Source organism: Vitis vinifera, chromosome 17 (genome assembly GCF_030704535.1).
Source record: "Vitis vinifera cultivar Pinot Noir 40024 chromosome 17, ASM3070453v1".
Lineage (NCBI taxonomy): Eukaryota > Viridiplantae > Streptophyta > Magnoliopsida > Vitales > Vitaceae > Vitis > Vitis vinifera.
Window position 1 is genome coordinate 17,760,944 of NC_081821.1, and position 24,211 is coordinate 17,785,154.

General features: G+C 34.0%; 1 protein-coding gene across 1 annotated transcript; it reads right to left on the reverse strand.

The window, feature by feature from the left end:
- Positions 1-3,878: 3,878 nt before the first annotated feature.
- Positions 3,879-8,903, reverse strand: LOC100249683 (probable metal-nicotianamine transporter YSL7). The gene is made up of 6 exons (XM_002266621.5): positions 8,408-8,903; positions 6,234-6,397; positions 5,892-5,989; positions 5,651-5,785; positions 5,217-5,406; positions 3,879-5,119 (listed from the first exon to the last, which is right to left on the reverse strand). The coding sequence occupies exons 1-6, from the start codon at positions 8,838-8,840 to the stop codon at positions 4,013-4,015; spliced, it is 2,127 nt and encodes a 708-aa protein (XP_002266657.1). The 5' UTR covers positions 8,841-8,903; the 3' UTR covers positions 3,879-4,012.
- Between the last annotated feature and the right edge of the window lie 15,308 nt (positions 8,904-24,211).

A 24,211-nucleotide genomic window follows, 5' to 3' on the forward strand; every position in this document is an offset into this window, starting at 1 on the left:
TTAGCACCTACCATTGCTTTGCTCACGTAGTAGACGAACCTTTGCTCTTTGTCTCGTATCTAACGAAACAAGACGACATTGACAGCATAGTAAGATATAACTAAATACATATAGAGTTCTTCGTCGGATTTGGGGTTGCTTAGGATGGGAGGTTTAGTAAGATAGTGTTTGACTGCTCCAAATGCCTGCTCACATTTGTCTGTCTAGTCAAACGTGCTTGCCCCCCTGAGTGTGAGGAAGAAAGGCCTTAGCTTGTCTATGAAACGGGATATGAAACATCCCAAAGCTATGAGATGACCCGTGAGGCGTTGTAACTCTTTCTTGTTGTTTGGAATGGGTGTTTCGAGGATGACTTTCACTTTAGCCAAGTTAACTTCAATTCCTCTTTGGGTTACCATAAACCCTAGAAACTTCCCTATGCTGACGCCAAAGGCACGCTTAGCTGGATTAAGCTTCATGTTGTATGCTTGCATAAGACAGAATGCTTCTTCCAAGTGCTTGGCGTGCTCAGCTCGGGTTCACTCTTTACAACAATGTCGTCAATGTAGACTTCCACAGTTCGGCTGATCAGGGTCTTGAAATTTTTTATCATTAGCCTCTTGTAGGTAGCATCAGCGTTCTTGAGCCCGAACGACATGACTTTGTAATAGTATAACCCTTGCAGTGTAACAATGTTGTCTTCTCCTCATCCGACTGGAACATGGGGATTTGGTGGTATCTGAAGAAGACGTTTAGAAAGGAAAGCATCCCATGCCCAATGGTGGCGTTGACTATCTGGTCTATCCGGGGTAAGAGGAAGCTATTCTTTAAACAAACGTCATTTAGGTTGGTGTAATCAACACAAACTCACCACTTTCCATCATTCTTCGGAACTACTACCACGTTCGCCTACCAGTCTGAATATTTGACTTCTCTGATAAATCCTACTACCAATAATTTGTCAATTTCTTCTTGGATGATTTTTTGCATGTCCGGATGGAAATGTTGGACCTTTTTCCGAATAGGTCGCGAGGTGGGTGAGATGTTAAGTTTGTGGGAGGCCACAGATAGATGAATCCTCAACATGTCCGAGTGAGTCTAGGCGAAGATGTCCTTGTTGCGCTTAAGCATGCTCTCTAGTAGTTCCAATTCCTCATGTGTAAGCAGAGAGCTCGTATAGGTGATTTGATATGTGTCGTGTGAGAGGCACAATGGTTGAAGCGGATCAGTTGCAAATGGATCTTTCTCCGTCGGGCTCAGTGATTTTTATTACCCCCTTGCATTTGATGATTCCAGGTACGTTTCCTCACCTATTATATGTCCAGACCCTAGTGTCACTTGAAGTCATTGTAGCTCCATTAAAATCGGGTAGCAAATGCCCTGGGTTTCTAGGGTAGATGGTGAGTAGCCCATAATTAAATGTTTAATTATGCTATAAATATTATTTTTTGAAAATTATAATTTATGTTTTCCACTAATTCAGCTTTCCCATATATAAAGCCAAATACAATTAAAAGGTATCCCACGTACAGCCAATTCATAGCAAGAGTAAAGTGATTCTATTGACAATGACATGGCTGACCAAATGCATGCATGTTTTTTTAATTTATAAACAAAATAATTTTTAATGGTGAATTTGCATATAAAATTTAGAAATTATAAAATGTTTATGATATGTAATTATTAAAAATTATTAGAATAACCAGGTTTTCTAGACAGTTGGATGTGTTTGAAGTTGTTTTAAGATATAAACCCACACCCAAACCGACTTTCTAAAGAAAACCTATATGCAGCCAATCACAATCTAAAAAATATAAAACCCATTCATATCAAGTATTAATCATGGATTGCAGATTTTTCGGTAGATGATCCTTTCCATAGTCATGTTAGGGAGAACTTAAGTGCTAGAAGTCCCTAACTTTAAGACTATGTTTGGTTCCGGGACTGTTTGAGGAAAAATGTGAAGTAAAGAAAATAAAAAAGAAAAGTATAACGAAATAAAAAGTGAAAGAAAATAAAAATAAAAATTTTAAATCAATAATTATTTTCATTTTCTTCGATATATTTAATACTTTTTACAAAAGATTAAATAATTTTAAAATATATAAATTTCTTATTAATTTTAATTATATATGACTTTCTTCAACATGAGAATATTATTTTCTTTACTATTTTTTTTCTTTTCTTAATATTTTCCGAGAACTAAACATAGCCTAGAAGTATTTCAAATAAAATTTCAACTACAAATATTATAATTTCTCAAATAATTTATTCATAGTTTGGAGAAGCAAATATATCCATACTTTGTCCTCATCAAATGTAAAACTGAAGATAGATTTCTATTTGATTCCAATGATAATAGAAATAAAAATCAAAACTGATTCCAATTCAAATGAAATCTCGCTTAAAAGTAAGATTTCAATTCATCCTCAGTAGGAGATATTTTAATTCCCTAGTGCAAGTTATTTTTAAAAATATTATTCAAAAAATTAAAAAAACTAAAGACTTTTTTAGATAAGTTCTTCTTAAAAATAAATTTTTATTTTGATTTTGTAAAAAGAAAAAATTGTAAATTCAATTTGTATAATGTAAACTAAATTTAATTTATGTCTTATTAAAAATAAAAAAATTAATTAAAAATAAATACTTTTCAATAAAATATAAGTATTGATAATGTAACAAAATTATAAATTATATTTTTTATAAATATTATAAATATATAGATACTAATATTAATTGATTGATTTTTTTAAAAATAAATAATAAAAATTAATAATTAATAATTTCTAATACTATTTATATGATTTAATAAATATCCTAAAAATATAGATATTAGTATCTTATAAAAGCATAATTAATTTATTTTGTTAAAAACAATAATAATGCTATTCTATTTTAAATGAATATAAAAATAAATAAAATTTTATTTTTTAAGGTATAAATGAGTCAAAATTTTCATTATATGCATAAATTTATTATTCAACTAGGAAGATGATATTCTGAGTTATTTTATTTAATCTAGAATTAATTAATCACTTTTTTGAATTTCAAATTATTCTTAAAATAGAGAATTTAAAACATTAATTATGTTTATTATTTTTTATAGTCTTTATATACATATGGTTTTAAATTATTTTTTTAAATTATTTAACTTATTAATAAATTCAATACAAAGTTTCACTTGATTTGAAATTCATTTTCGATTTTCTATTTTACTTTGTTTTTAAATAACTACAACCAAATAATCGTATAAATAATTTTTTTTTAAAAAAAAAATTACATGCCCAAATATGTTTTTATTATTTAACAAAAAAAATGAAAATTATTTAAAACTATATACAATGTTAGATTTTTTAAAATAAAATTTAAATTTAAAAATCATTTTACACCATATGTATAGATTTTTTTCATTTTCAATTCTCATTTTTTACTTAAATCGAAATAAAAACAAATTATTATTCTAATCTTACATTTCTATATGCATCCAAATATAAGAATTGAAATTATCAAATTCATTCTTATTTAAAAGGGAAGAGGAATGAAAAAAATATTCATTATCATTCCTCATTCCGCATGCCAAACACACCCTTAATATATCTCAATTTAGCATAATACTTATAAAGACAATGCTTAAATAAAAAAATAAAAACAAAACATCCATAAAATGTCTATAAATTAATTATTAAAAAAAACAATTTTAATTAGTTTTACTTTTTAAGACTAATTTTCTATTTTGAGATATAAAAGTAACCGTATTGATAATTTGATTATTCGAGATTGGGTACGACCTTTTGGTATGTACCAAAAAGTGAATTTTTAGTACCATAGCAAGGTCCAATTGCGTTTGATGAGAACTTTGATTTTAATGGGATAGAAAAGAGAAGATAATGCTATTGCCATAAACATTCTGTATTAGGAGTAACTTAGCCATCATCTAAAAGGAAAGAAACAAAATAGTAAAGAGATTCATGGTACAACTAGTTGCAAGTATAAACCTTACAGATCATCCTTCATAGGTAAATTTTGATAAGTCTTAAGCCCCTAGGAACTTATCAACCCTGGCATTTGTTGCCCTAGACAGGAACTTCATGCAAATTGGTTGCTTTATTCCTGCTAAAGCAAGAATTGAACCAGGCAGAGTCCATATTCCCTCTCCACAAATCAAGCCAGAAGCTACTGCAGGTCCAAAAGCTTCTGCCTTAGCTTTGTTTATCCTTTGCCATATAAATAATATTAAGCTACCAACACACATATCAATGGCGAAGTAAGGGCCCAGATAAAATGGTATTGCCATTGCCATTGGGATTGGAATGAACTGCGCCCTCTTTCGACCTACAGCATCCCTAACCAAATTCACGAGAATTGCTGCACCAAAAAACACACAACAAAGCGTGAAACAGTTCTTTGGTAAATTGGAGATGCCCTCTACCCCAAGAACAGCCATGTTGTGGTAGACCAGAGCATAAGGAGCAGGGTATTCACTTCCACTCTGCCCAAGGTCATCAAAAGCCTTGTAGAACAGCCAAAAGACACAAGGGGAGATGACACAACCCATTGCAGTACCAATGAATTGGCTCACAAACATTGAGCGTGGTGAAGCTAAGGTTAGATAACCAGTCTTGAAATCCTGCATTAGGTCGGAAGCGGTTGATACAATGTTCATCATAACTCCACAGGCTGCCAGGCCTGCTATAACTCCACCATGTGCAGCACCAGCCCATGCTCCAATGCTAAAGATGGCAAGCTTCCCATAGGTGGATGCAAGAGACCAGTCAGTGAGCCCACACCCATATGCATTGCAAAACGCCATGGTAGGAGCAACAAGATAGATAACCAGTATGTAGTACCATTTGAGTTGGGGAAATATGTGAGGAAGTGTGGCCATGGAGATTGCAGCTATTGCAATGTACCCTCCAATAGCAAATGATGTCGGAATTTGATCTTTGAGGAAAACTTGTGTCCGACGAGTATCATTGTAAGAAGTAGATGAGCTCCTAGGAGAGGAGCGATCCTCAATGGGTGGGACACCGCTCATATTTTTGTATTGGAGTTGGTAAAACAATCCCAAGAGAGTTTGACCCAGTACCTTGAAAAAGTTATATAGCCCGTCACCTAGGATTGTTGCAATGGCGATGAATATCTGCATTAGGACATAACATAATGTTAGTGAGAAATAAATGAAGTCTGTAACGGGGTTATGATATACTGGCCCTATGGCCATTCTACTAGATAATGACCTTGTAACCTTGAAGACCACGAATGTTGCTTGAGGGAAGGTCTGCAGGGTACCAATCACCCTTTCTAGTTTCTATAAGCGGCCACATAACTCCCCAAGAAAGAATTCCTCCAACCAGCAGCGATATGTTTACTATATGCGGACAAATCATCCCCACTCCAACATAAGTTGCCGAGAAATCAAAGAAAAACCTGTAATTATCAAAACAAGCACTTTCAGTCACAAAATGAATTGAAACTCATTATAAGTAGGCTGCTTAACATGGAATTCTTATCAACAAGTTAATGCCTATAGCATGGCACATTGAGGTTACTTAATGTAAAATCTTATCTACATTCTACAATTTCAATAACTTGTTACAACTTTTGTTCACTAATTAATATGCATCAACACCAATTATTAATGCTATCTTAGAAGGGTGCTACACTTGCATACTTGTATTTGTATGCTTTAAGTCCAAACGTAGGGAAGCCTGCAAATCCGCAATTGTCTCCAGCAGCAAAAAACCATTGGAAGAAACCCCACAAGAAGCTGAAGGAGAAGTACTTGCCCAATACTCTAACTTGTTTCCTACAACCATCAAATACAAGAAATAATTAATGAGAATCCACAAATTTTCATATGCCTATTTTCTATCTAGATATCTTAAGGGATATCAAACCATGTAGCGCCTTACTTTGCCAACTTGGCTCCTTGAGGAGTGTGAAAACTGTTGATGAGATGAGCAGTTGCAGTACCACTTGGGTATGTCAATTTGAAGTCTACAATCATGATCTGAAACCAATAACATACTATACAAATCAAGATTGCAGACTAACTCCCTTTCTATATTTAGTTTGAGAAAAATTAAAAGTATATTTGATAGTGATTTTAAAAAGTATTTCTAACATTTTTAATATTTTAAAAATAAAATTTTCTAAATGATAAAAATGCTAAATGTCGATGTCGATGCATATCCTACAAGTAGTTAAATTCAGTAAATTTTCTTGGTTATTGAGTGCGAGTTTGGAGGACAAACCTTTCGAAGAGGCACGACAGAAAAGAGGCCAAGAAAGCTAACAACAAAGAGAAAGCCAATCATCCATGCTACTGCTGGGTTCTTATATTCCTCGTTGCCTCCAGCATTTTCAGATTGTTTAGCAATAGCTTGACTCATTCCGAAAAGGTAGCTTCCAAAACCTCCTATTTATACACAATAAATCAAGACATTCAACATTTCTATATATACACATAGGTCTAACAATCTTCACATTTGCTTATTATTTTGGTATTAATGATCATATACAACAAGTGGCTTACAAAATTAATTGCTTGTTGAGCTACCCCGGCTTCCTTTTTGGGTGCGCATTCAATATATGAGAACAGTAAATAGAAATGAAAAATATATTTCATTTTTTTATTCACTGCTACTACATTTGGATTGTATATTAGAAATAAGAATAAAAAGATAAAATTATTCTACTTCCATTCCTCTCTTTTGTATTTGGTATTTTGATTCGTCTCTATTCCTATTCACAGCACAATCTCATTGCATAATAGATCATTTTTTTTAAGAAAAAAAAGAAAGAAAGAAAAAAAAAATACTAAAATAGAAACAAGTTTAACAAATGAAGTAAAAGGGTTTGGCCTAGTTAAGAAGTTTGGCAACCCTTGTTAAGAATTTAATATATTTTTTGTTAAGAATCCCTTGACTTGTATAGAAAATTAGTTACTTTTTTCGTAGAGTTGTAATTTGGGCAGGTTGTTGGTTTATCTAAGGCCAACACAAATTAAGAAATAATTAGCCCAAGCTCAAGCCAACCTGACTTTTAACTCGAGGTATTTAACTCAAACTCAATTCAACCTCATTTTTCTAAACTCGTGTTGAATTCGGGTTGATTGAGTTAGATTCAAATTGATTGGGTATAGACTCGGATTAATTGGGTTAGACTCGAATTAGTTAAGTTGATTGGATTCCACGATTCAAAATCCATTTTTAGACCGGTACATAGTAGCTGCTATTTTTAAAAGTTATTTTTGGATGATTGGGCCCTTCTTGCACTCTTATCCTATGGCACGTGGGTGCATATGAAAATACAGTACAAAAGGGTGTTAAGACTTTAGAGATATGTACATGTGGTGTGGCAAATCACTCCATATGCCCAAAACAATAAAAAAAATTAAAAGTTTAAATAATTCCAAAATAAAATGGTACTGTTTCTAAATATCTTATCAGCCGAACCTTGAAAAGACTAGAAATAAATGGCCCCTTCTGTTAGCTTGCATTAAATTGGCTCACTTAGCCAGCTCTTGGATGCAATGCTGGTATACGTCGCAATTTGTTCTAATGTCTTCACCATATGGGGAAAAACAAAAAAAGAAAAATGAAAAAACGATAGTGACATACTGTGGTGGAGACTGTCGATGGCCCTATCAACTGAGTTACACATGTGGGGGTGGATATAGCCAACTTCCGTTATCTGTGGGAAGCAAGTGTTGTATGGTCCCCTCAAGCTACACCCCCTTGTTGTGGGGGAAAGGACCAAACTCTCCCTTTAATGAATAGTAAATGGTCCAGTTCGTTTAGAAATGATTAAGAAATTTTTGCAGGTTAAAGTGACCGTGAAAAGGTCTTATACATTTTTTTGCTTTTTGCTGTTCTTATTTTCTGGAGACCAGACCTTGATGTGCAGAAAATTAGTAATTTTTAGGAATACAGATGATATGACGCATACACATTGATTCAGGGAGCAACTCTGGGCTCCACATTGATTTTGGGGAAGAAAAAATGGAGATAAAAGGTAGAATTTGCATTTAAATATTGCAACGTTAAGCCCAGCTACTGAAGGGTTTCCATATTTTTGGAATTGCCATTTTTCTTCCAAGCTCTGTTTGTTTTGGTATAATAAGCTGCACATACGAAAAGTGGGAAAATAAAAATTTTACGTTTGACTGTGTGGGGTGTAAAACATTCCAGAGTCAAAAACAGAAGGAAAAAAAAAAAAAAGAAACATTTAAACCATAAAAAACCTGCAAATTGAGAAAATAAAAATTGAAAAATTATTAATTTTATATTAATATAGTTTCTTAAAAATTAAATTATTAAACAATAATTTTACATCAAAATTTTCAATCTTTTATGAAGAAATTTTTCTTTTTGTAGCCAAACATAAAATAATGGTAGTGTTAGGGAAAGGCAAAGGAAAGACAAACCGCTGAAGGCGATGCCAGAGGAGGCCACGACGCAAGTCTGGATAACAGTGTTCTCTTGTCGAGTGAAGGGCTGCTTCAAGAGCCCAGACTTGTCAAGAAACTTTGTCCAAACCGAGACGAAGAAGAAACCCAAGAGCCCCGCAGAGACGTTGAGGGAAGGGATGATACCAGTGGTGAGGTTGAGTTTCATCACTATGAAGGTGAAGAGCACTGACAGTACGAAGCTCACCACGAAGGCCCTCACTGTCAGCTGTTCTCTCCATGATGGTACTTCCTTGCCTTCAAAAATCCGCTCCACCGACATCTCTTCTTCTTCTTCTTCTTCTTCTTTTTCTTCTTGGTTCTCCTTCTCCATCTTCTTCATGTGTTCAGTTTCCACTTCTGAATTGTAGTTTCCATCCAAACCATTCTCTTCATCTCTTTTGTGATCCATTTCTTCTCTGTTTTTCAAACTGGGGACGAATTTGGGTATGAGCTTTGCCGGAGATTATGTTATATATATATTATACATGAATGCTGTAAAATTAACTTGAAATATGCCAAGATTAGTTAATTATCTTTTATCTTTATCACATCAATGTGCATGGGGCACCAAAGGAATGACGATAATAAAGTTTGTAGGGACCACCCCCAAACGCACACGTAGCAACCCCGCAGAGCATTCCTCCATGGGACATGTGGCATATCAACTCTCTGTCCGAATTCCCTCAGGGTGGCATATGGCATTCTTAAACTCGTCATCCAGATGACCCTACTAACTCGTCATCCTGACGACCCCACTCTCTTGTCCGGACGTATTGTCTGGACCAAGCGCTAGCGTCTTAACTAAAAGCCTTGGCTGTGAAACGCAGGTCATCATTCTCTACACTGCCAAAAGCATGCTCGACGGGACTCTCCTGAGTCACTTCAAGCAACCTGTCACAGCCTACACCCCGCCGCCTGTAGAGCGAAAAGACAAGGATGACGACAATTCATCCCTCCCACAATTTATGACAGCCGCCTAAAGGACAATGATGACTCTGCCACCACCGCAACACCATCATGACGAGCCAAAAAGTCTTCCCACCATTAAAGGGGACAGAGCTTCTGACACTATAAAAGGCCCTCATACAGTGAAAGAAGGTAAGCTTTCTTACTCAAAAAGAGGATAAACTAAATATGAGAAAGGAGGCTAACAAAACCATCGGAGGGTGTGTCCAGACCCTCTGTCCAAAAGTCTTTTGCAGGTTGATTGAAGCAGGTATTATCTTAAGTTGAAAAGGCGCATCCATTTGGAAACTGCAGTGGCCCCGGTGACGCGAGGCTTCAACAAAGTTGATTTGGGTATCTTGAACCTTGTATTGGGTGTTTTGGATGGTAGGGTTGATGAAATGCAGAGATTTGTTGGAAGAAGGTTGAAGAAGGCTTCTTCTACTTACCTTCTCCATAGTTTTTGAAGCCATCACTATTTGATGAGACCTTTGCAAGCACTCCAATTTTTATTTATTTTTAAAAAAAATGAAAGAATGATTTTTCATTGAATGGGGGGCTTCTCGGAGTAGTTATTTTTGCTACCATGATTTGCATTTTAGGCTAACTAATGATTAAAGTGTAAATATATAGTTAACAATTGTAGAAAAAAAATGAAAAATTATGCAAGTAATTTAAAAAATGAATACAAGTTTTTTAATTTAATGAAATATAAATCTAATGTTTATTTATTTATTTATAACATCAAGTTAATAATAGAAAACATTCAATTTAAAAAAACAATTTCTTAATAAGGGTTTTTATTTTAGTTGTCCTATAAAATTGTTTTTATTAACTCAAACAAACATTTTTTTAAACAAAAAACTATTTTTTTAAATTCAGTTTCCAAATACAATTTTGTTTTTAAAAACACAAAAAACAGTTATTGGAAATTGTTTTCAAAAACTATTTTTTAGAATTGTTTTTAAAAACACTTCCCAAACAAGTCCTAAGTCTTTTTTAGCCTTCTTGTTGTTGTAGCTGACCTTTTTTCAAGGATCTTTTGGAGGATTTTCAAAGGCTTAATCTTTACTATTGCTTGAGTTGTACTGCAACTTGTCCAAGAATTGTACCTTAGACAAGGTTTTAACGGTTGAATCTTGAAGGTAGGACATCATATCCTTGCTGCATTGAGATTACTCTTGGAGGATGAATCTATTTTAAGGATAGTGCTCTGTCATGCTCGAGTCACATAATTTGGTGAGTGTCTTGTTCCAATTTTAAATTTCTTGTTTTCCTTGTTTTTTTACTTCGTTTTGGTTTAAGTTTGGAATGACTTTTTTAACCAACATTAGAAAATTTTCAATGCAATCAAACAAAGTGGTCCTCAAAGACGGTGGCGAAGGATTGAATTAGTGGTGGAAGGAATCAAACAAAACTTTCCTTCCTTTCACACATCTTTACGGTGAGAACATCAATTTTTCAAAATATTAAATAATTTTCTCCTCGACACTTTAGCTGGTGACTGGAATCTTCAAGTTCTATGGAATTGAAGTAATATGAAATGGTAAGGTTCTAATAGCACAAGAATGCATGAAACTGAAAATTAATCCAGTTTGTGCAGCAGTTATATATTGTGATTTGAATTGTAACAGTGCTGTATTTTGTCTAACTTATTACATTTTTTCTTTTTATTTGATATTTGAATTAGCTAGGTGAGTGGAGCTCATGAACATTTTTCTCGCTTGGTTTATGTTTTTAATCATTTGTTTTTTTGACTCTTTTTTTCTACTTAGTAGGGATACAACACGTAATTAATGTTACTTAATTATTTAAATGCAGCCTGCATTTATTTTATCGTAAAAATGCAAACTTTTACTTTCTTTTCTTTTTTCTCATAAGTCTAAATACCAACTTCATAGAATATCAATATTTTTAATATTTAAAAATATTTCTTTTACCTTTGGAGTTTATTATTTTGAAACTCACATATAAATTTAGTTGTTATGATTATCTGCAATTTTCTGTCTATTATAACTTCAAGTAAATTTTTTTAACTCAAAATTTATTATGGTAATCCAAATAAATTCATAGAAAATAATTTAATATTTGAATTTTTTTTTTTTATCAAAATAACAAATCTATAAAAGCTCACGTGTGAATTTATTGTTTATACTTATCTCCTTTTTCCCTTTTTTCCAATCACTATTGTAAAATTGAAATTTGTTATGATGATTCTAAAAATCAAATTTCTAAAATATTAATAATTTAATGTTTAAAAAATAATTTCAATTATTAATTTCTAATAATTAATAATAATTGGTATCATATCTCCTTATCATTCCCAATAATTGATCTTTTTTTAATAAGAATTTTGAATTCTCATTTTATTTATTAATAATAATTATTTAAACATTAAATTAAGAAGTAGTTTAGGTGGAGCCCCTCAAATCCAAAGAGATAACATTTCTAAAGGTAATTAATGAACGAAATATTTTTTTACCAATGAAATTGTTGAAATTAAATTTAGGAGTTGTCAATATATATTTATTATTAAAAAATAATAGTTTGATGATAAATTATTTGCCTTAATAATTTATAAATAACTTAAAAATAATTAAAATAAGATATAAAATGATAAATTTAAAATATGATATTAATTAATAAATAATATTTATGAATAAATAAATTAAATATATTATATTAATAGATAAAATATTGTAATATAATATTATTTTTTTAAATCATTTATATTTTTTTATAATTAAGTAATTAACTTAGTTTTAATTCAAAGAAAACAAGCTCATATAAATTTTCTATCAAAATAAATTCAATATAAAAAGGTAGAAGAACAACTTCTAGAAGATAAAGTTCAAAAGAAAACAAAAGAGATTCAAGATCTTTTTCAAAAAAAAAAAATTGTTCTGATATTCCAAATGCTTTTTGGTCCAGAAAGAAACATGAGATAAGTTTGCCCTACATTCAAAATTTTGATGAGTATAAAACTCCCACTAAGGCTAGACCTATTCAAATGAATGAAAAACTTTTAGAATATTGTAAACAAGAAATTGATACATTAATAAATAAGAAATTAATCAGACCCTCAAAATCTCCTTGGAGTTGTGCCGTTTTTTATGTTCAAAATGCTGCTAAAATAGAAAGAGGTGCACCTAGATTTGTCATTAATTATAAACTTTTAAATAAAGTATTACAATGGATAAGATACCTCATTCCTAATAAGCAAGATTTACTCAAAAGACTTCATAGTTCTTTAATTTATTCAAAATTTGATATGAAATCTGGATTTTAGCAGTTTCAAATCAAAGAAAAAGATAGATACAAAACTGTTTTTACTTTCCCTTTTGGTCATTATGAATGGAATGTCATGCATTTTGGTCTCAAAAATGCCCTTTCTGAATTTCAAAATATTATAAATGATATTTTTAACCCTTATTTGCAGTTCATAATTGTATACATTGATGATGTTTTAATATTTTTTGATTCATTAGAAAAACATTTTATTCATTTAAAAAAGTTTTTTAATGTCATTAAAGCAAATGGAATGGCTTGTTATGTTCCAAAAATGAAATTATTTCAAACAAAGATTAGATTTTTAGGACATGAAATTTTTCAAGGAAAAACAAAACTGATTCAAAGGTCAATAGAATTTGCTGACAAATTTTCTAATGAAATAAAACATAAAAAAAATTGCAAAGATTTCTAGGTTGTTTAAATTATGTTTTTGATTACTTCAAAGATTTGAGAATCATTTGTGAACATTTATATAAAAGACTTTGGAAAAATGCATCTGCATGGACTGAGCATCATACCAATTTGGTCAAAGAAATTAAACAAAGAGTCAAACATTTACCATGCATTAACATCTCTCATCCAAATGCATTGCTCATTGTAGAATCAGATGCATCAAATTTAGGATATGGAGGCATATTAAAGCAAGAATATAACAATCAAGTGCATATAGTTAGATATCATTCAGGGATCTAGTTGGGCACTCAAATAAATTATTCAACTATCAAAAAAGAAGTTTTATCCATAGTTTTATGTATTTCAAAGTTTCAAAGTGATTTGATAAATAAAAAATTTCTTTTAAAAATTGATTGCAAAGCTGCAAAAGATATTTTACAAAAGGATGTCAAAAAATTAGTTTCAAAACAAATTTTTGCAAGATGGCAAGCTTTACTTTTAAATTTTGATTTCGAAATTGAATTTATCAAAGGAGAGTTGAATTCCCTACCTGACTTCCTTACTTGAGAGTTTTTGCAGGGTAAGGATCCTTTTCCATCTTAATGGGTACTCCCGTTAGCCCCCAGCTTCCTTCATCATCCAAGAAAACAAAAGCTTCATATGCAATGATTTCAAATTTTCAAAACATTAGTCCTACTTTTCCATTACAAACATCAAATTCCTTTCAAGTTCTGAGTCCAGATTTTCCTCTTCTTAAGCCTTCAAAAAGTTTTATTCAAGCTTCTAAATCAAACTCTAAAAATATTCTTATTCAGAGTCAATCTAGTCCTAGCACTATTTCAACACTACATTCTCCTTCTTTTTTTCAATTAGTCAATATGTCAAAAAACCCAAAACCCTAGAAATTTCTTTCATTGAGCCAGAGTACAATTATGAAGAAATTTCTAAAATTCTTCCTTACTTCTTTCCTCAAGGAGTCACCTTCAATTCCAATGATCCTTTGAAAACTTGTCAATTTTATGAGTTCATCCTGATGGACACCAATTTAGTTGAAATTACCCATAACACTGATAAAAGCAATACTCATAAATAAATTAATTTACTTCATGAAATGATGATGGCTGCTAATGCTTATAGAATCAAGACTAGTAATTCCGATTTTCATGCTGTCGGTGCCTTAGTTATAGGATTCACTGGTTTACTTAAAGGTTGGTGGGATCATTATTTGAGTCAAAATGATAGAGAATATATATTAAATGCAAAAAAGACAATAATCAAAGAAGAAGGAACATCAGTCCAATCTTATGAGGAAATTTTGTCAATACATTAATATTTGCAATAACAAAACATTTCATAGGAGATCCAGTCTATTTTCAAGAAAGAACTTCTAAAATCCTTAATAATCTTAGTTGTCCAAAACTTCAAGATTTCAAGTGGTATAAAGATATGTTTTTAGTCAAAGTTATGTCAAGACATGATTGTGGAAGTCATTATTGGAAAGAAAAATTTATATCTGGTTTACCCACTTTATTTGTAGAAAATGTTAGACAAAGAATAAGAAATATTCATAATGGATGAATTCCTATGAGTCATTAACATATGGAGAATTAATTACATTCATCAATAATGAAGGTTTAGCCATTTGTACAGATCTCAAATTAAAGAGTCAAATGAAAAAAGAAAAACAAGATAGTAAAAAGGAATTAGGAAAATTTTGTTCATATTATGGTTATGATACAATAATAGTCTCTTCAAAAAGAAAAAATAAATAAAGTAATATAAAAGGTAAAAAACCCTCAACAGAGTCAAAATTTCCAAAGAAGTTTGTAAAATTTAATCCTAATAAATCAAAATCTTCAAGTAAATCAATTTTAAAAAAGAAAACACCCACATGTTATAAATGTGGAAAAGTAGGTCATTACTCAATCTTGATTCATTTTATAGGTCAATGTCATTATTTTTTAAAAGGCACATGAATAGTTGAATTTATTATTTTAAATATATAAATTAATTATATTTTAATCCTTATTAGATAGCATAATTTAAATTAAATCTTGTATTTTTAAGAGTAGTTTTTGATAACTTATTTACTTAATTTTTTTTAGATATTTTACTATTAATTAAACATCTAGACTGTTGATGCAATGCCAACCAGATATGAGTCCATCTAGCTTTTCTAGAGTCAGACGGGCTTCTTCCCTACACAAAAGGATGTCCGGACAGGTGGTTTGAACATGCTCCTCCGAAGCTTAAGTAAGAAAATAATAAGAATGGGTCTAATTATTTTGAATGGCTCTATACGCGCGTACATTTCTCATGCTTCTCGAGGGGTTTTTACAAAGTAGATGACACCATCACCATAACGTTCATGGTGCATTCATGCCTTTTTTGTGATGATGATTGTCATCAGGGCAAAACTCAAGCCTTAGCAAGAGAGTCAATGTCACCATCTCTACATGGATTGGGCAATCATACCAAACAAAATCCGCTGACTAGTGTCATTTGTTGGCTGTCGAGCAAGATTCTTAGACCATGTAGTTGACTATGCATTTACGTTTATCAATGTTGTTGATTGCACGTAGTAATTAGTAGACATTGACTTTTAGACATAAGTGTCGTCTAGGTTGTTGCTCAGACACTGGGTGTGGTTATCCATCTATTCAATGTCTAGAATCTACAGCTATGTTGGTTAATCCATTTGGAAATCTTAGTTGGCTTGGTTTGTCCATTTCGTTTGGCACCCAAAAAGAAGGAAATCTCTTTTCTCTTACGTCAGACGGAGTTTGTATTGGTTCAGACGGATCATTTGCTTCCCTTGGACGAACTAAGGGTTTTTTATTTGGGGGAGGACACGTGGAGGGAAACCCCCCATAATGCCCCCTTAATTCGTCTGCTTCTATCTGGTCGGGTAGCCGGCGGGTTAAGATAGGACATACTATCTGTCTCCTCTAGTTATTTAGGTGCTTAGGAACATGTGTCATTTGGGACCGCAATGATGAGTCACATCAATCAAGGTTGGCTATCAGGAGGTACACCTCTTCAGTTGGCTTTAGGAAACGTTTCTAGGCTGTTTGTCCCTTTGAATACTTGGGTTTTTTATCCCTATAAATAAAGGGGCTCTATACTTTTTGGGTCACCTTTTGGCATTTTCCCATTTTGGAGTTTCCCTGCCCGCACTACACCTCCACCATCGCTACGTTTGCCACTGGTCACTGCTCTTAACATAGGTTTCAACATCTCATTTCATAGTAGGCCAATAGTATCCTTGCGTGTAGGCGCGATGTGCTAAAGTTCGTCCACCTGGATGATTGTCGCATACATCTTCATGGAGTTCAACCATGACATATTTGCCTTCTGGCTCACTCAAACACTTTAGGTATGGACCTCTAAATGATCGTCTATAAAGTTGGTAATTAATCAACATGAAGCGTGCTACTTGTATGCGAAGTCTATGTGCTTGTTTCTCGTCTTCTGGGAATTTCCCAATCTGGAGGTATTTCACGATGTCATGCATCTAGCCCAAGTTCGCTTCATTGGTTCTGCACACTGGTTCGGGTGTGACTTTGAGGTAGACGGGCAGCATCACTGCCTTTTTTATGGGGAGAGTGGCAGCTATTCCGACTAGTGCATTTGCCTTCACGTTCTCCTTTCGTGGTACCCGTTTAATGACCTACTTGTCCAACTTTTTCAAGTGATCTTCCACTATGGCGAGGTAGCGAGCCATGCGTTCATCCTTTGCTTTATACTCTCGTGGAATCTATCCAATAATTAGCTGAGAATCACTCTTGATTTCCAACTTGGTTGCAGCCAACATTAGGCTAAGATCTAGTCTGGCTAGGACAAGCTTCATATTTTGCTTTTTTGTTTGGTGCAAAAAAGCTGAGATGGATAGCTTGCTCAATCAGTTTCCTAGTTGGTAATTGTAGGATTAGACCTACTCCAGATCCGGACACTCTGGACGCTCTATCTACATGAAGTGCCCACCATTGCTCTCCAAGGCGATCGGTCGGATGTGCTTATTTTTTAAGGAGTTCAGCTATAAAGTCGGCTATAACTTGTCCTTTCAATGATAACCTTGGCTAATACTTGATTTCGTACTCACTCAACTCGATGGCCCATTTCAACATTCGTCTGGATAGGTCCAATTTGTGCAGGGTAACTCGGAATAGTTGGTTTGTGAGTACGATCACTTGGTGAGCATGGAAATATGGGCGGAGCTTTCGAGTGGCATCCTTTAGTGTTAGGGCAGTATGTTCTACTTGGGAATATCGAGTCTTAGTGACTACCATTGCCTTACTCACGTAGTAGACGAGCCTTTACTCTTTATCTCGTATCTGATGAAATAGGACGACACTGACAACATAGTCAAATATAGATAAATACATATATAGTTCTTTTTCAGACTTAGGACTACTTAGGATGGAAGGTTTAATAAGGTAGTGTTTGACTGCTCCAAATGCCTGCTCACATTCATTTGTCCAATCGAATGTGCTTGCCCCACTGAGTGTGAGGAAGAAAAACCTTAGCTTGTCTGTGAAACGGGCTATAAAACGTCTTAAAGTTGTGAGATGCCCCATAATGCATTGTAACTCTTTCTTGTTGTTTGGAACGAGTGTTTCGAGGACGACTTTCACTTGATCTGGGCTAACTTCAATTCCTCTTTGGGTTGCCATAAATCCTAGAAACTTCCCCGTGCTGATGCCAAAGGCACACTTAGCTAGATTGAGCTTCATGTTGTATGATCTCATCAAATGGAATGCTTCTTCCAGGTGCTGGGCATGCTTAGCTCAAGTGTCACTCTTTACAACAATGTCGTCAATGTAGACTTCCATAGTTTGACTAATCAAGGGCTTGAAAATTTTCGTCATTAGCCTCTGGTAGGTAGCACTAGCGTTCTTGAGCCTGAACGACATGACTTTGTAATAGTACAACCCTTACAGTGTAACAAAGATTGTCTTCTCCTCATCTGGTTGGAACATGGGGATTTGATGATATCCGGAGAAGACGTCTAGAAAGAAAAGCATCACATGCCTGACAGTGGCATTGACTATCTGGTCTATCCGGGGTAAAGGGAAGCCATCCTTTAGACATACGTCATTTAGGTTAGTGCAATCAACATAGACTCCCCACTTTCCATCCTTCTTTGGAACTACTACCACATTCGCCAACCAATCTTGATATTTGACTTCTCTTATAAATCCAACTACCAATAATTTGTCAATTTATGCTTGGATGATTTTTTGCCTATCCGAATGGAAACACTAGACCTTTTGCTGGACAGGCCACAAGGTGGGTGAGATGTTAAGTTTGTGAGAGGCCACAGACGGATGAATCCCCAACATGTCTGAGTGAGTCCGGGCGAAAATGTCCTTGTTACACTTGAGCATGCACTCTAGTAGTTCCAATTCCTCTTGTGTAAGTAGGGAATTGGTATAAGTGATTTGATATGTGTCGTGTGAGAGACACAATGGTTGAAGTGGATCAACTACATATGGATCTTGCTCCGCTGGGCTCAGTGATTGCTATTGCCCCCTTGCATTTGATGATTCCAGGTGCGTTTCCTCACCTGCCAGATGTCCAGACCCTAGTGTCACCTGATAGCATTAGCGCGTGGCTAACTGGCTACCAAGTAGATCGACTTGTCCCTCTTCTGTGAGGTAGCTCACCATCTGATGGTACGTAGAAGGAATGACTTTCATTATGTAAAGCCACGCACGCCCCATGATGACATTGTATAGGGACAAGTCGTCAACCATCGAGAACCACACATTCAGGATAACTGGCCCAGTTTGGATGGGTAGCACAACGTCACCTAATGAAGTCGTTGTAGCTCCTTTAAAACCAGGTAGCAAACACCCTGGGTTCTCTAGAGTGGACGGTGAGTAGCGCATCTGCTTGTAGACTGACATTTGTAAGAGGTCCACTGAGCTACCTGGGTAAACTAGAATCCTTTTCACGTCAAATCCATATATCCCTAGTGTTAGGAGTAGGGCATCTTCATGCGATTGTAACACTTGGTTAGCATCTACCGGAGAGAAGGTAACTATGTCATCTATGGGGCGCACACTCCCTTTCGAAAAGCTGCGCTGAACATAATTAACCTGCTCTCTTACAAAGGTCGTGCTAAGCAATCTTTGCCTTTGCCGCTTAGAACTGTGTTTATCATTTACAGCGCCTCCATGTATGTAATTGATGATAGCTCTGGGAGCTGTCGAAGATGTAGGGGTTTGGATGACTGCCTCTTGCACCATCTCTCTTTTCCTGCTAGTTGTGCGGACATACTATTTTAGGTGTCTGACTTTGATTAGTTTCTCCACCAAGTAATGGAGACTCTTGCATTGCTCGATGGTATGGCTGTGATTCTTATGATAGGAGCACCTTCTGTTCTGATCTCGCCTGGCCGAATCTGACTTAATGGGTTCTGGCCATATGAAGTCTGACAGATCGCAAATGATTGAAATGAGTCTTTCGTAGGAGATACTAAGGGGGGTGAGTCTCACTTATTGCTGTTGGCTAGCCCGCTTCTTGCTAGCTTGCCTCGATTGGTTCAAAGGCTTAGAACTTCTGGCCTCATTATTCTTGGTCGAATGATTAGTGACCAAGACTTATTGAGACGTTGCTTGGATGTCGTCTTCAAGCATAGAATATTTGTCTGCTAGTTTGAACAGGTTGTCCATCATTATAGGTGACTTTTTTGTGAGAGACTCAAAGAAAGGCATGCCCGGGTTGATACTTCGCTTGAAGATATGTAGGATGGCATCCATAATGTAGGATTCCATTTGGAGTATTGCTTGATTAAACCTCTTCATGAAGTCTCTCAGCGACTCGTTCTCCTGCAACTTGATGTTCTACAGTGTGCTTATGTTTTGCTTTTGGCGAGCAGAACATAGGTAGTGGCCCACAAAAGATTCCAAGATATCCCGAAACGTGTTCATGGAATACGATGGGAGATAGTGGAACCATGAAAGAGTTGAGATGTGTAGGCTGGGCAGAAAGACCTTGCACATCAGTACATGATTCCCTATGTCAAAGGTTATGAGCTACTTGAAGTTCATAATATGATCAAACAAGTCACTCGTTTCTTCGTACATCATGAATTTTGGCACCACGAATCCCTTGGGCGGCTTATAGTTGATTATATGGGGGTCGAACGATGTAGAGAGCATGTCATTCAATCATCGGATGATAGAATCGGATGGAGCCCATGTCGACGGTACCTTAGCCTACTGCTTTGGTAGCTGAGAGGGTCGTTCTAACCTAGGTGTCATAGCTAGGGGACCTAAATGGGCCCTTAGAGTCTTTGACATGCGTGATTGTCCTTCCATGCTTGGCGCTTGAAGTCTCAATCGAGCTCACATTGCATCTAATAAATGAGACCTTTTTTCGTGCCTCATTTTCCTAGATACCTGGGTAGAGCTGGTTTTTTCATCGAGCTGCATTTGGCGATCCAACAAAAATTCCTCCCTGGACTATCTTGAATAACTGCAAGAGAAGAACTTCGTGCCCTCGAGGTAAGATGCCTTAGCAGTTCGCCTTAAGGTTGTGTGTTAGCTCTAAGTGTGCTGACTTTGAGAGGGGCTTGTCGCCTACATTTGAGCCCGCAACTCCTCATTCTCCTCTTTAATTCGTTTCATTTGGCGGAGTAGAGTCTGCATCTACCGATCATTTTCTCGTTGACATCTCTCCATCCTTTCACGCCATACGAAATAATCTTCGTCGCTCATAGCTTACGATTGACTTCTGGAGGGTGTTGACCCACAGACGACACCAATGTTGATGTAGTGCCAACCAGATATGAGTCTGTCTAGCTTCTTTGGAGTCAGATGAGCTTCTTTCCTGCACAAAAGGATGTCCAGACGGGTGGTCTGGACATGCCCCTCCGAAGCTTAAGTCAGAAAATAATAAGGATGGGTCTAATTATTTCGAATGGCTTTATACATGTATACCTTTTTCATGCTTCTCGAGGGGTTTTTATAGAGTGGATGACACCATCACCATAACACTGATGGTGCATTCATGCCTTTTTGTGATGATGATTGCCATCAGGGTAGAAATCAAGCCTTAGCAAGAGAGTCAACGTCATCATCTCTGCGTGGATTGGGCAATCATACCAAACAAAATCTGTAGACTGGTGCCATTTACTAGCTGTCGAGCAAGAGTCTCGGACTATGTAGTTGACTATGCATTTATGTTTGTCAATGTTGCTGATTGCGCGTAGCAATTAGTAGACATTGACTTTTAGATGTAAGTGTCGTCTAAGCCATTGCTTAGGCACTTGGTGTGGTTATCCATCTATTTAATGCCTGGAATCTCTGGCTGTGTTGGTTAATCCATTTGGAAATCTCAGCTAGATTGGTCTGTCCATTCCGTCTAGTACCCAGAAAAAAGGAAATCTCTTTCCTCTTGCACTAGACAGAGTTTGTTTTGGTTCAAACGGATTGATCTCAGACGGATCATTTGCTTCCCTTGGACGAACCAAGGGTTTTTTATTTGGGGGAGGACATGTGGAACGAAACCCCCCACATAGACTATAAAAAAATCATTTTTTTTTTCAAAAGATGGATTTCAATGTATAAATTATTAAAATTTCACTACTAATTAACCATCTAGACTATAACAAAAAAAATCAATATTTTAAATTTTAAAAAATATGGATTTCAATGTATAAATTATTTTAAAAAATGATTTCGAAATGTTGTATTTAAATAAAAATAACCAATAAAGGGAGAAACATAATATAATTTAATGGGATGAATTGATAATAAATAAATTCATATTCACTTATTTTTATAATAAATTTATATTCATGCATCTATAATAAATTTATATTTACGTATCTTTTGATTTTTCATTTAATACTAATATTATATAAATAAATGACAGAATAATTTGAATAGAACTTATATATTATAATTAAATATAAATATAAATTTATTATTAAAGATAAAAAAAATTGTATTATTAGCTATAAAAGAATATAATAATAGTAATTAGATAATAAATATTAATGTCATTATGAAATTGCATTTTTCACATGCATCGCTACTCAACAACGATACTCGTTTTTTATTTATTTGTGAAAATTTGATTTTTAGAAAAAGACATGGAGTCGCCACTTATTTTAGTTTTATTTTTAAAGGGAAAAATAAAATAAGAAATAAAAACATTAAGTGTGACTCCTGAAGGAAAAGGAGTCTATGAAAAACCAAGTCTGAATTCAAGGGTCAAGTTACCTATTGGGAATGTACGGTAGTGAGTCGTAGCACCCCTCTTAGCCCATATACGTACGGTCTCTACTAAACAAATTAAGGTAATTGTGACAATTAATTAATTAATCATGGATACCAAGATTAAGGAATAAATCAATATACACAAAATGACGATAAAATCTAATTACAAGAATGTACAAAATAAATTATGAGAGAATTATGCAAAATGATTTATTGAACTAAATAAAAAAGATATTTCAAAAGAAATAGTTTTCCAATGAGGGGTAATAATAAGAATAACAACAACAACAACAACAACAACAATAATAATAATAAAATCTAATTACAAGAATGTACAAAATAAATTATGAGATAATTATGCAAAATGATTTATTGAACTAAAAAAAAATATTTCAAAAGAAATAGTTTTCCAATAAGAGGTAATAATAAGAATACCAACAACAACAATAATAAAAATAATAATAATAATAATAATAAATAAATTAAAAAAATTGAAAAAAAAGGAAAATGAGAGAAAGAAAATGGGAGAGGAGGAAAGAAGGAAATGAAGTCATAAATAAATTGAAAAAAAAAAAGAGAATGAGAGAACGAAAACGGGATAGGAGGGGAGAAGGAAATGAAGTCATGGGTGTGGATTGGAATGGTGGCATCTGGAAGTAGAGTTGTGGTGGAGAAAGAGAAGGGGAAAAAATGGAGGGAAAAAGATTGGAAAAAATAAGGGTAGGAGAAGAAGAAAAAAAAAAGGGAAAAAAGTGAGAGGGGTACATGTGGCCGCCGGAGTGTGGGTAGAGTGGTAGAGTGGAAAAAAGTAATACTATAAATATTTAAGTTATCTTTTAAGAAAATAACATATATATAATGTATGATGTTGAAAATAAAATGTTATTCGTACAAATATTTTCTAATATAGTAGTGTTTAAAAATATTCATTGTGACCCTAAATTCTGCAGGACTATCTGGTACTACATTGATGAAGGAGAAAGAAGACTACCAATAATGTGTGGAATTGTATAAACTATAAAATGGACACAAAGGGTTGTGGAAATTTTTAAGAGGATACAATTTGTGTGGAATAAAATCCGTACGAGTGGAATTTGGGTAACAATCGTCAGAGATGGAACCTAACATCAATTTGACTAAGTTAAAAAAGTGAAAATAAAAATTCAATAATTTAAGGGTTGCGCCATGTGCAACGACAAAACTAGCCAACTCCACAAATGTCAAGAAAAGAATTCCAAAAGAAAGTGATTATTAATTTACTACAGATTATTCACGTATGAAATGGACGGAGTAATTTCGATGTATAAAAAGTAGATCTTGAATGAAAATTGTAAAAGAGTATTAATAGGATGAAGAAAATAGTAAAAGGGTTGAACAAGTTAGTCCAAGGATTTGATGCTAATTTTATTGAAATATGGAATCAAAACCTTGAAATAAAAATAAAAGCTAAAAAACATTAAGAAAATAATATGTATGATGTTGAAAATAATATGTTATTTTTAAAAATAATTTCTAATATAGTAGTGTTTAAAAATAGTCATTGTGACTTTAAATTCTGCAGGGCTATCCAATATTGTATTGATGAAGGAGAAAGAAGACTACCAATAATGTGTGGAATTGTATAAACTATGAAATGGACACAAAGGGTTGTGAAAATTTTTAAGAGGATAGAATTTGTGTGGAAGACAATCAGTACTTGTGGAATTTAAGTAACAATTGCCAGAGATGGAACGTAATATCAATTTGACTAAGTAAAAAAAGTGAAGAAAACAATTCAATAATTTGAGGGTTGCGCCATGTGTGATGACAAAGCTAGCAAATTCCTCAAAACTCTTAAAAAAAATCCAAAAGAAAGTGATTACTAATATACTACAGATTGTTCACGTACGAAATGGACAGAGTAATTTCGATGTATAAAAAG

Bases quoted from the DNA above. Each gene is read 5' to 3' on its own strand.
- LOC100249683 (XM_002266621.5), bottom strand. From the start codon at position 8,840: ATGGATCACAAAAGAGATGAAGAGAATGGTTTGGATGGAAACTACAAT. The intron at 6,398-8,407 runs GTTTGTCTTTCC...GTGTATAAATAG, and splicing joins CTCTGGCATCGCCTTCAGCG to GAGGTTTTGGAAGCTACCTT. The intron at 5,990-6,233 runs GTTTGTCCTCCA...TATTGGTTTCAG, and splicing joins CTGTCGTGCCTCTTCGAAAG to ATCATGATTGTAGACTTCAA.